General features: G+C 38.6%; 1 protein-coding gene across 1 annotated transcript in view; it reads right to left on the bottom strand.

Annotated features, from left to right (window-relative positions):
* Positions 1-12,688, bottom strand: part of LOC117290913 (carbonic anhydrase 2-like) — a 56,277-nt gene extending 43,589 nt beyond the window's left edge. Inside the window, exons 1-3 of the mRNA XM_033772486.1 lie at positions 12,411-12,688; positions 5,652-5,690; positions 3,930-4,106 (exon numbers count right to left, since the gene is read on the bottom strand). Of these exons, the coding sequence (XP_033628377.1) occupies positions 3,930-4,106; positions 5,652-5,690; positions 12,411-12,483 (289 nt within the window). The 5' untranslated portion in view covers positions 12,484-12,688. The remainder of the gene's footprint in view (positions 1-3,929; positions 4,107-5,651; positions 5,691-12,410) is intronic.
* Between the last annotated feature and the right edge of the window lie 345 nt (positions 12,689-13,033).

Below are 13,033 nucleotides of genomic sequence, written 5' to 3'. Positions count from 1 at the left end.
ACTGTGTCAAACACAAAATAAAGATGTTTTCTTTTTGAATCCTTTGACGTCCCTTTTCCACTATAGCATTGGGAAAAGTTCCTGCTTGAGCAATAAATAGGATTAGGATATAAAACTGCCTACATGTCAAACAAAAATAAAGATGAAGAAGTATTTTTTTCTTCAAAATTGTGCCTATCACCCTATTTCCCCTAATTGTTTCCGGAAACAAACCCTATTTTTCAATTGGCCTATTACTGGAATTCACCCTTTAAAACCCTAAAGGATTGCACACTCCATTGGTGCTTTTCAGCAACTAAACAAACAAAGTGTAAAAGAGCATTGGAAATACCATCATGGCAATAAATCGCTGTACAGTAGAGCTGTTCCGCCAGGCTGGGTACAATTTGTAAAACTAGCGCTCCAAGCGTTTCAAGATTGGAATCAAAAGTTGAACACGTAGTGCGTTGATACATGGCATTGAATCAGTGTCACAGAAAAAACTCACCCGTGACTAAATCTCGTGAAAATGCCAAATCAGCAGCAACCTTCTGAACAGGGAACGTGCGTAAATGAAGTTTTGAATCAAAAGTTAAACACGTAGTGCATAAATGGCATTGAACCACTGGTGTCATGGAAAAAACTCACCCGAGACTAAATCTTGAGTAAATGCCAAATCAGCAGCAGCCTTCTGAACATGTAACGTGTGTATAGGGGAAAAGCAAAATCATTCATTGTAGCACGTTCCACCCATTCCTATTTTCACTCATAAATTTAACCAGAATTTCATTTAAGTTTAACGGCAGTGGACACTATTGGTCAAATATTTATTAGCATAAAACCTTACTCGGTAACGAGTAATGGGGTGAGGTTGATAGTATGAAACAATGTGCGAAACGGCTCCCTCTGAAGTGACATAGTTTTCGAGAAAGAAGTAATTTTCCACAAATTTGATTTCGAGACCTCAGATTTAGAATTTGAGGTTCTGAAATCAAGCATCTGAAAGCACACAACCTCGTGTGACAAGGGTGTTTTTTCTTCCATTATTCTCTCGCAACTTCTATGACCAATAGCTCAAATTACCACAGGTTTGCTATTTTATGCATATGTTGAGATACACCGACTGTAAGCTTGGGCGATATCGATTTATTTTATTCACGATATATCGCCGACAATATATCGCGATATTCGATATAATCGCGATTAATGAAATTTGACATCATCAGTCTTAAAACTCCAAGTGAAAGTTGTAGAAGAGACAGTCCTAGCATAAGAGAGGTGTTCTAATGACCTATTCTTCTGGTTTTACTCCAAACCTATGGGGGTGCAAGATAGCAAATACATCACGATATTTAATCGATATATCGATATATCGCGACTATCGCGATATATCGCGATATATCGCGATATATCGATATTTCGATTAAAACCAAATCCATCCGATATCGAAATCGTGTCCAAATTAATATCGCGATATTCGATAATATCGTGATATCGCCCAAGCTTAACCGACTGTGAAGACTAGTCTTTGAGAGTTGAATTACAAAAAGTGTCCAGTGTTTGCTTACTATGAAATTGGGCCCTGGTGTAGTCCAACATCATGTATGTGTATGCATAAAAATAATAACAAATTTGTGACAATTTTGACTCAATTGGTCATTGGAGTTGCAAGAGCATTAGAAAGAAACCAAATTTGTTTGCTTTCAGATGCCTTAAAAAGGTTTCAGGCTTGAAGTCTGTTGAAATATTTGAGAGAGCTTTCTCCAAAACCTGTTAAATAAATGAGGAAGTTAATCACTGCTCTCTATTGCTCGTTACCAAGTAACTTGCTATGCTTACAATTATTGTGGGTAATATTGCCAATAGTGTCCAGCACCTTTAACCCCAATTTAAGATTATTTAAGGATGGGACATTTGGTGGATAGAATCTCTAGAGGGGTAACACCCTTATCTTTTGCGAAATCGTATCTAGGACGTGTCCTAAGTTAGGAGGAACAACTCTTCCTTACTCGAGATAAGACAAGTCTTTAAAAATCTTTATGAAATCCACTCCAGAGCGCGATTTCATAAAGTCTGTAAGCGCAAAAACTTGCTTAGCACAGAAAAATGTTGCTTATTAGCAGAAACAGGTCCCCAGCCAAAACTTCATTTAGTTTAATACATTGTTGCCTTCCTAGCTGCCCTCCTCATTTTTGCAGCAAAGAAATTTGCTAAGCTTGTTACCAAGTCAGATTTTAAGTTATTATTTGTTTTGAGTAATTACCAATTGTGTACCTTCCCTTTAACAGCATATTATGAAGAAGAGTCATTCCAGTAATAGGCTTACGTGATCATCTGATAAGTTGTAGGCTTATGGTTCCACAAGCCCTTCCTATTTATTTATATAAAATGCATGTTATCTTTTGAGCAAGCAATCAGTACTCTTTTCATAGCCAAGTACTACATGCTTTATGGCAAACACCACTAAATAAACTTCCATAGCACCATCGCTCCATGATAGCATGCAGTGCAAGTGCAAAATGCTAAATGTTCTAAAACACCAAAAAAATACTAATAGAAGTCTCACAGCTTTTTACAATAAAGGGAAAAATATTCATTGACTCTTGAACATTTATCCTTTGCTCAATTTAGTAGGGGAAGTCACTTCTAGAAACTACAAGGGGAGTCCCAGGGCGTGTTGAAGTTATTCAACCTCCAAATAAAAACACCGCTACACCAGCTTAATTTCTTAAAGGCAGTGGACACTATTGGTAATTACTCAAAATAATTATTAGCATTAAAGTTTTCTCATCGCTCATCAGTGAGCATTTTATCAATTTTTGTAAATTGATGCCATGCTTAAAGATGCTATGTCAGATTTTTTGCTGATTTGACCCAAAGATTTTGATTTAAAATTCAATAGGTATTTTGATGGGGTCGAGAAAGTTACAAGCTTTCATTTAAGCCATTGCTCGAAAAAGTCCGCCAATTATTGTTGGGATCCCGACAATATATCACGTGACCAATTCTTATGGGTTTTATAAGAAATGTTTTACATTTTTGTCAAGGTTCCTGAGTCCTGACCATTAAAAGTAAAAGCTAAACTTTTTTTCGTTAGAGCTGGTGATGCTCTTTGAAATACCGTTCACTCAAAAAAAAAAAAGTAATTTTTTTAATGTTTGGATTCATGGAAAATTACTTCTTTCTTGAAAACTACGTCACTTCAGAGGGAGCTGTTTCTCACAATGTTTCATACTACCAACCTCTCCCCATTACTCATTATATACCAAGTAAGGTTTTATGCTAATAATTATTTTGAGTAATTACCAATAGTGTCCACTGCCTTTAACAGGTTTGTCAGTTTATGTATAATAATGTACATGGTGGGTGACACAAAGTTCTCACACTGCCAGCAATTGTTTTGTTAGCAAAAAAAAGTCTGTTCTGTAAAGTTTCTTTAATTACAATAATAATAATAATAATAATAATAATAATAATAATAATAATAATAATAATAACCAATTCTATATAGCGCATTTCACAATAACCATATCAATGCGCTTTACATTAGTGCCCTGGTCAAAGGGCCAATAACATCCCTTTTTAATGTTTCTCAGCTCCCTTGGGAGTATAAAACCTGGGCAACAGTTTATATCGCTCCAAAGGCTTTTTCATTCACAATATCAACCTCTACCCTCGCAGGTACCCATTTATACCCCTGGGTGAAGAGAAGCAATTATAGTAAAGTATCTTGCTCAAGGATACAAGTGTCACGACCGGGATTCAAACCCACACTCCGGTAACAAAAAATAGTTAATGGCATGACGTTTCGACCCTAGCCGAGTCTTTCTCGAAGGCCAAATGACAACACCACAAACGTGAACAGGTAACTAAGTGAAACATAAGCAGTGAAGTGGAAATACATGAATGGGGTTAGAAAGGGGTAAACAATAAATAGGGGGATCATTTACCAGTGTGTCCATTATTCTCTGCCTTCATTCGTGCATCGGTTGGTGCAGTGGATCCAAATCCTACCAGTGTAAAGTCTCCAATGGGTTTATGCTCGGCACTTTTAGAGACAATGTTGATTGGCGACTGCTTTGACTTGCTGCAATAGTCTGGAAACACTGTGTCCCAATTATCAGGACCTGAGGAAAAAACAAAGTCAAATTCAATGAAAACCAACTTTAAGGGCACTGGACACACTTATGGTAGTTGTCAAAAGACCAGTATTCTCACTTGGTGTATCTCAACAATGCATAACTTTTTAACAAATCTTTGAAAATTTTGGCTTGATTGGTCATTATTAAAGTTGCAAGAAAATGATGCATGAAAACCACCCGGACGATGCCTGTAGAGCAAGCTAGTCGAAACATTGAGACTAATTTAAGAACCGACTCCCCGGTAGTACAGTTAATTACGATTCTATAAGCTAAAGTAGTAGTCCCGGCCTATTTTCTATACCATTCGTTCGGGTAATAGTTATGTGTTACTTTCAGATTCCCGAACAAAAGGCTTCAGGGCACCAAGACTGGGACCCTGGACTCTGTGTGTTCATACTACTCCTGAGGGTTGGGCATGTATCAAAATAGCTCCCAACTCATAAACTGCCAGGGCTAGAATTGGGAGAATTATCTAAAAGACTGCAGGACTTGTAAAAAAACTTTTTTTGCGGACCGAGCTTTTATTTACAAGTCCAGAATCAAAATGAGAAGAGACTAGAATCAAAATGAGACCGTGGTTTTCATCATCTCAACTTTTTATTGTTCAATCAATCAATCAATCAATCAATCAATCAATCAATCAATCAATCAATAAATCAATCAAAGGGAATTTATATAAGGGCCAAAATTAACCAAGAGACGTCACCAAGAGAAGATTGATCTCTTCCGTTTCATGGGTGATCCTCAGCAGGATTGAAAGATATTTGTGAGCCACAAACTTGTCATGTGATGTTGAAGTGAAAAAAAAAAAAAAAAAAAAAAAAAAAAAAAAAAAGTAAAACGGACTTATTCCGTCTTGGGTTTACTGGCCCGACACTGAAATCAGGGGCCTTGCAGTGGTCCAGTGTAATATTCGAGCCTTGGCTACGTAGTTTTAAGGACTATAAAAAAAAGACCACCAGACTTGTCCTGTCTTGATTTTACTGACCCGACACTGAAATCACTGGCCTTGTCGTGGTCCAGTATAAAATTCGAGTCCTAGCTATGAAGTTTAAAGACTATAAAAAAAAGATCACCAGACTTGTCCTGTCTTGATTTTACTGACCCGACACTGAAATCACTGGCCTTGTCGTGGTCCAGTATAAAATTCGAGTCCTAGCTATGAAGTTTAAAAACTAAAATCAAAAGATCACCAGACTTGTCCTGTCTTGATTTTACTGGCCCAACACTAAAAATTACTGGCCTTGCAGTGGTCCAGTATAAAATTCAAGCTCTAGCTATTTAGTTAAAAGACTCACCCCACCTTTCCAAATAAGGCCAAATAACAAAAAATAACAGTTGATCGCTTCCGGATTTTCAAAAAAGAGTTGAATGAGGGCCTTACTATTTACTACTTACTATTTTTTTCAAGATGACCGCTTAGTATTTCAAATCAAACAGGCCACTAATTCTTCAGTTTGAATCAACCGCAAACTTATCTATTGTATACCTTTTCTTTTTTTAAATGGATTTTTTTTAATGGATTCTTACCATTTTCTTCTCCAATGACATAACTCCATGATGCACCATCTGAAATAAAAACAAACAACAACAAACCTAAATCAGCAAGGTGTCAGAGGTTTTCAAAAGATTTTTAAAAAAGAATTTTCCAACATCTGGCCACCACTTTCTAAGGGATTTATTTTTGGTTTTTCATGGATGTTGGACTTTATTTCCCCCTTTTGTTGATAAGCTGAAATATTACTTTTTGACCTTTAAAAATGGTTTTTAGGGATCCTCAATATTTTTCGTGCCCGCCGCCAATTTTATGGGATTTATTTTACATTTTCAATGAATGTTGGGCTTTAATCCTCCCCTTTTTTATAGATGAACCGCTGAATTTTTACCTTTAAAAAGGAAAATTCAAGTGCGTATTTGAATTGTCAGGGCACTCTCACACTCATGCCCAAAGAAACTCAAAATAATTGTGGAGTGTAGCGAGCAGCTTTGTAAAGAACAAATTTGGTTGACTTCTTTCTCTATACGATTGCTGCACGTTTCGATGGGGTCAATGGTGTTTTGTGTACCTGAGGGTGCAAATGGCACCTAAGGGCGCAAATGGCACCCAAGGGCGCAAATGGCACTCAAGGGGACAAACGGCACCCAAGGGGGAAAATGGCACCAGAGGCAAAGCCAAGGCTGCCACTTGCCCCCGAGGCTGTACAAAACCCAAGGATCTCATCACAGCATGCAATAAATGCTTTGTATACCATAGTAACCTGTTATATATGGACAACGCAGTACGCAATACCAGTGTACTATCATTGATGATGCTCATTGTGTACTACGTTCGAACATGAACCTTTAGTAATTCTGGCCACAGCCATGTTTTTATGAGTCTTTGTATGATTGGTTCTTGACCAATACTAATCCATAATCTATTATTGCAGTTAAACAAATTAGAAATGCTAATCTTAGGAAAATATCCGTTCCCCAGGAAATGGACATCCTGGGAAATTGCTACCTCTACTTGGTACCGGTAGTATGAGTTATCGGTACATTAGAGCAGGTCTGATACTTCACGGAGGCAACAAAGGCAGTTGCCTCCATGCCCCCTGGTCACTGGCTTGGAGCACTTTAAAATGCTTGAAAGTAGAAATTTACAATTTCCTCATAGGGTGCCCTTTACCAAGGAGAAATTGCCTTAGTGCGCCCTTGCACTTTAAAAAAAACCAAGCACGCAGGCCTGTAAGAGAGATTACACCATGGCTAGTGTAGGCCTTTAGAGTGTTCAGAAATTGCATTGCTTTGTGATAGGAACAAAGGTTTGCGGTTGAGACTTTAATTCCTGGAGTGTAACTCCATAGTAGATAAAAAGGGTTTTTATATGGAGAGTCAAGCTCATGAATTGGAGCATTATGTTTTGTTAAAACCTGACTAGGCAGGCTAGACAATTAGATGGGTGATCCCTAGAACAATGAAATTGAGGCTTGTCCCACTGTTGTCTACTCATTGGAGCATGGAGGAAACTTCCTCATGATTGGAGCAAACCTCAGTTCTAGGAGTAATTGCCCCCACAACCTCTCTCTTGGCCACAAACTACAGGACAATGCAAGAAAGGATATTATGAGAAGATTGATCCCATTAAGTTCTTGGTTTAGTGTACAGCTTGACTGAATACAGAATAGAACCATTACTGGACAATCCACTCACTGAGGTAGGCATGCATGTATGAATTCGTTTTTTAAAAGGGCTAGGTCGCCAACTTACCAACTAAATGGACCGAGAGTATAAATGCAAAAAATAGTTAATGGCCTGACGTTTCGACCCTAGCAAGGCTAAATGACAACACAACAAACATGAACAGGTAACTAAGTGAAGCATAAGCAGTGAAGTGGAAATACATGAAGGGGGTTAGAAAGCATACATAAAAAAGCAGGGGGTAAACAATGAATAGGGGGACAAAAAGGGGGGGGGGTCCCCTGTTTTTTTGCCGTCTCCTTTTTTCCCCATAGCCATTTAGCCTGAGCCTCATTCACTAATAAATTACTTTTTACCCAACCTCACCACCCTCGATGTTGTCCTTTGTGTTTCCTTCTTCTTGCTTGTGGTCAAAAAAGTAATTTATTAGTGAATGAGGCTCAGGCTAAAAGTTCCCTGTTGTTTTGCCGTCTCCTTTTTTCCCATAGCCATTTAGCCTGAGCCTCGTTCACGAATAAATTACTTTTTACCCAATCAAGCAAGTCCCTTCCCTTCACCCCCCCCCCTTTTTGTCCCCCTATTCATTGTTTCCCCCTGCTTTTTTATGTATGCTTTCTAACCCACTGAAAAGGTCATTCACGCATTTGTTACTTCTCGTCTTGACAACGGCAATGCTCTTCTCTACAGTCTTCCTAACAACCAGATTTCCCGACTTCAACGGCTCCAAAATACTGCTGCCCGCATTGTGACACTGTCTAGAAAATCCTGTGCTATCACCCCCATTCTGAAACAACTACACTGGCTCCCTATCTCTCAACGAATCATCTTCAAGCTGATGCTCATTGTCCACAAAGCTCTTAATGGCAAGGCTCCCCACTATATTTCTGAACTGCTTCAAGTTTACACTCCATCAAGGAATCTTCGATCAAGTTCTATGCTTCTCCTCATTGAACCCAAGTCTCGACACTCATGGGGTGACAGGTCTTTTGCTTCAGCTGCGCAACGCATCTGGAACTCTCCACCACTTATTCTTAGATCTTGTCTTTGCACCACAACATTCAAATCTCTTCTCAAACTTATCTTCATAGTCACAGGTTTTCAAGGACTAACTTTGTTGTGTCTGTGAAAACCAATGAATTGTTAATACAAATGTATCAAGTAAAATAGTGACCCACTCTGTGAAAATGAGTGACATGTCGCCCAATGCAATATTAAGTTATGGACAGTTTAATGTGGAAAATGTAATTAAAAAAAAAAAAAAAAAGTTTTTTCTTTTCTTTTTAAGATCTTTAGTTGCATGGTTAACCTTTAGAACACTTACTTTTAGGCAATAAAGCTATGAATATACTTATCATACTTATGTCTAATTTGTATCCTTTTGCACACAATGGTAGTTTAAAATATCATTTTACTTGTAATTCGTTTTTTACAAAAAATGGTGTAGTGGCTAATTTCAAACGGGAGTAAGGGATGTGGATACTTAGGTACATTTGTACTATAGAGTACTGGGCTTCAGGCATGAGGACTTCACAAAGAGGTTGTGATGTAAGGGGACAATGGATGGGTGTGGACATATTATGTAACTCATCCCTGGAACTCTCCTTTGCTAAAACTGTCAATAATATAAGCATCAATTAAAGCTCCCAGACACCAAGGACACCATTGATTATTTCCTTGAAAGTATAGATTCCTTTCAGTCAAGATGACCAAGTAGCTGAACACTACAGTATAATACTGTTTACTCTATAGGTGGATTTTACAGAAAGATCCACTGCCTCACGCACAGACAAGTCTCTGACAAAACTCATGAGTTGTTTTTATGCAAAAGACAGTTAATAGCCTGACATTTCGACCCTAGCAGAGTCTTTCTCGAAGGCTAAATGACAACACAACAAACATCAACAGGTCAAGATGTTTTTATATCATTTCTATATATAACCATCATAAAAACACTTCAGTTTGAAAAGTGCTTTTAAAGACACTGGACACTATTATATGCATAAAATAAGAAACTTGTGAAAGTTTGAGCTCAATCGGTCGTCAAAGTTTCAAGATAATAATGAACATACGAAGTTGTGTGCTTTCAGATGCTTGATTTCGGGACCTCAAATTCTAAAACTGAGGCCTCGAAATCAAATTCGTGGAAAATTACTTCTTTCTCGAAAACTAGGAAGCCGTTGCTCACAATGTTTTATACAATCCGCCTCTCCCCATTACTTGTACCAAGTAAGGTGTTATGCTAATAATTAATTTGAGTAATAACCAATAATGTCAATCTTGAAGGCAAAGTATACCCTTGATTTTTGAAACGGTTCGGAAGTTTTACTCCAATTGTATACAATGTAACTACATGCATGCGAAAACTTCTTTTCAAAAGGTTGTCGTCTTTTTTTAGATGTTGTCACAAATATGGAGAGAACCATGCCATGCATGAATAATAATCACCTTGAAAAACACACAATCTGAGAACCTCTCTCAGACTCCAATTTGGGCGCATAACAAAATTGATATCGTTTTAGAATTGTAACCACAACACTTCAAGGTGAAATGTTTCTCAGAATGCTTTATACTACCAACAATGACCTAGAGGTACCTCAGGGTTATGCGATTTCATTTCAAAAGATGGATTTGTGTAAATTTAATATACAAAAGAACTTATTTTACTGGTCGGGGTAGCCCTCTAGGACGGTTACGATAGTCTCTACAGCCATGGTACGTGTCAAACCTGGGCAAGGGGGTATAGGGCTACCTCTGGTCCTTGCTCTATGCTCAGAGTTAAGCAATTTCATTTCAAAAGATGGATTTGTGAAAAAAAAAAAAAGAAGAAGAAGCTTATCACTGGTCAGGGTAGCTCTGCAGGATGGTGTGAAATCTGGGCTTCACATGCGGTTGACTCCACAAAGAGGTTGTGATGAAGAGAACAATGGATGGGTGGGGACATTACAGTATCATATATAACTTGTCCTTGGAACTCTCCTACAAACTCTTTATGAAGTCTTTACGTTTAAAAAACAGGCAATCATAATGGGATGTGGATAAAAGGTACATTTGTACTATAGAGAACTGGGCTTCAGGCATGAGGACTTCACAAAGAGGTTGTGATGTAAGAGAACAATGGATGGGTGGGGACATTACAGTATCATAGATAACTTGTCCTTGGAACTCTCCTACAAACTCTTTGTGAAGTCTTTACGTTTAAAAAACAGGCAATCATAATGGGATGTGGATAAAAGGTACATTTGTACTATAGAGAACTGGGCTCCAGGCATGAGGACTTCACAAAGAGGTTGTGATGTAAGGGGACAATGGGTGGGTGTGGACATATTACGTAACTCATCCCTGGAACTCTCCTTTGCTAAAACTGTCAATAACATAAGCATAAAATAGGGCTACCTCAGAGTTATACAATTCGGTTTTTGTTTCCCCTGTGTACATTGTCCGGGAGAAGTAAAGCCCTGTTCGTTCTCGAAAACTAGGAAGCCGTTGCTCACAATGTTTTATACAATCCGCCTCTCCCCATTACTTGTACCAAGTAAGGTGTTATGCTAATAATTAATTTGAGTAATAACCAATAATGTCAATCTTGAAGGCAAAGTATACCCTTGATTTTTGAAACGGTTCGGAAGTTTTACTCCAATTGTATACAATGTACAAGGCTCCCCACTATATTTCTGAACTGCTTCAAGTTTACACTCCATCAAGGAATCTTTGATCAAGTTCCATGCTTCTCCTCATTGAACCCAAGTCTCGACACTCATGGGGTGACAGGTCTTTTTCTTCAGCCGCGCCACGCATCTGGAACGCTCTACCACTTAATCTTCGATCTTGTGTTTGTACCGCAAAATTCAAGTCTCTTCTCAAAACTTATCTTATGTCACAGGTTTTCAATGACTAATTTTGTTGTTTCTGTTTTTCTTTGTGTTGTGTTTTGTTTTGTTTTTGGTTTTACTGCGCCTTGAACACCCAGCAGGGTGGATATGTGCCCATTACAAGTCTTATTATTATTATTTATTATTATTAACCCCATTCATGTATTTCCACTTCACTGCTTATGCTTCACTTAGTTACCTGTTCATGTTTGTTGTGTTGTCATTTAGCCTTCGAGAAAGACTCTGCTAGGGTCAAAACGTCAGGCCATTAACTATTTTTATTATTATGTTATAATGGATGAAAAAGTGGTGGCAGGATAGGGATTTTTAAGGAAAATATTTCGTATCCTGCCACCACGTTTTCACTCGTTATGAAATAAATAAGTTTCTATATTTAAATGAAAAATACATGAACTTGGTAAAATTTAGTGAAAAAAAGGTGGCAATGTAGATAAAGCATGGATAAAGTAGGAAGATTGTTCCAAATCATTAGCCGACACTGAAAGCTTTTTGACATAAAACTTGGTCCTCTCGGATTACTTTCCGTATGGCGCCACCACTTTTTCACTCATTTTTACAAAAAGGGATATCTCATTGAGGTAAATTAGATACTGTATTATTTCATATCGAATGAAAAAATGGTGGCGCCATACGGAAACTTTTCCGAATCAACTTTTAGTAGTGAGAGTACGGAGAAAACGTGAGTCCAACGACCGGCAGGAGTACACGTGTTAGCTAGCGAGCCGTGCAGGCCGTGTTAGCACGGCCAGCTGGGCTCAAAACACGGGGAAAATGTTGATGCACAGCTTGGTTGAAGGAAGCATTTGAAGCCGTGCTGTCTAATAATTTCAGTGAAAATTACTGAACTTTATCATCATTGTTTTTGTAGAAAAGTTTAAAAACAGCAGTGAGTAAAATTAGTTTTGGTTTTACCAGATTACATTGTTCATTTTGAAATTGAATCAATATTGCAACAACGCAACCATTCAACAATACACTCGAAGTTGCCGCAAACATGCTGACCACATAGTGACCACACAAAACACAATGCACAGTCTTATAGAAACAATAACTTAAAGCTCCCCGGGGAGCCTTATTTATACTTCAGTTTCTAGAAGTACGGCAGGAGGAACACTTCCCCCTTGCACTCCGCGGTGTCACGTCCCGGGCCAGGTAGTGAACCCGACGGGGGAGGGTCGCCAGCTGCGCGGTGGCTGGCTTGTAATTGAGCAAAACTTACCAACTTGAAGGCTTGAAAACAAAAGCACGGCTGACACAAATAGTGCGATATAGGAATACATTTTCATCTCCATATTTTCGCCTGAAATTTCCTGAAGAGGTTGACCGTCTTAGCACAAGTTTCACGACTGAGAGCAGATGTGCTTTCTGTTGTCTTAATCCGAAGAGTTTGAAGAGTGACTTCGCAATTGAACTCTGGTCGCGATTTTTATACCTGCGCTAATGGCCCACCCCCCGGGAAGCTTCTAAAGCTAGGCGCGCTCTCGACCGCACACCACCCCGCAACGTCCATCCGGACCGGCCGGCTGGTAGCGCATGTGCGCAAACATAGTGTAAGGTTGTCATTTAACGACCTCGCAAGTTCATGGTAAAAAATTATGTCAACAACAATAAACGCAGACAATGCGATCAAAATTACCATACGATAATATTAGCAAAGGTTCAAGTAGCCTGCAGCGCATAGATAAGTACCAATTCTATACGATGTGCAAACATTTGCGATTGCAAGATGTTTGTCTTGGGACACCGTAACAAAATCCAATGCGGAAGCTAATGAAGCGTAAATTAAGTGACTTCCACCTTTCACTTACAATGCGTGTGTGGCGCGCGATTGTAATGTCAGTC

The sequence above is a fragment of the Asterias rubens genome, chromosome 5 (assembly GCF_902459465.1).
Source record: "Asterias rubens chromosome 5, eAstRub1.3, whole genome shotgun sequence".
Taxonomy (NCBI): domain Eukaryota; kingdom Metazoa; phylum Echinodermata; class Asteroidea; order Forcipulatida; family Asteriidae; genus Asterias; species Asterias rubens.
This window is presented reverse-complemented; position numbering and strand designations above follow the sequence as displayed.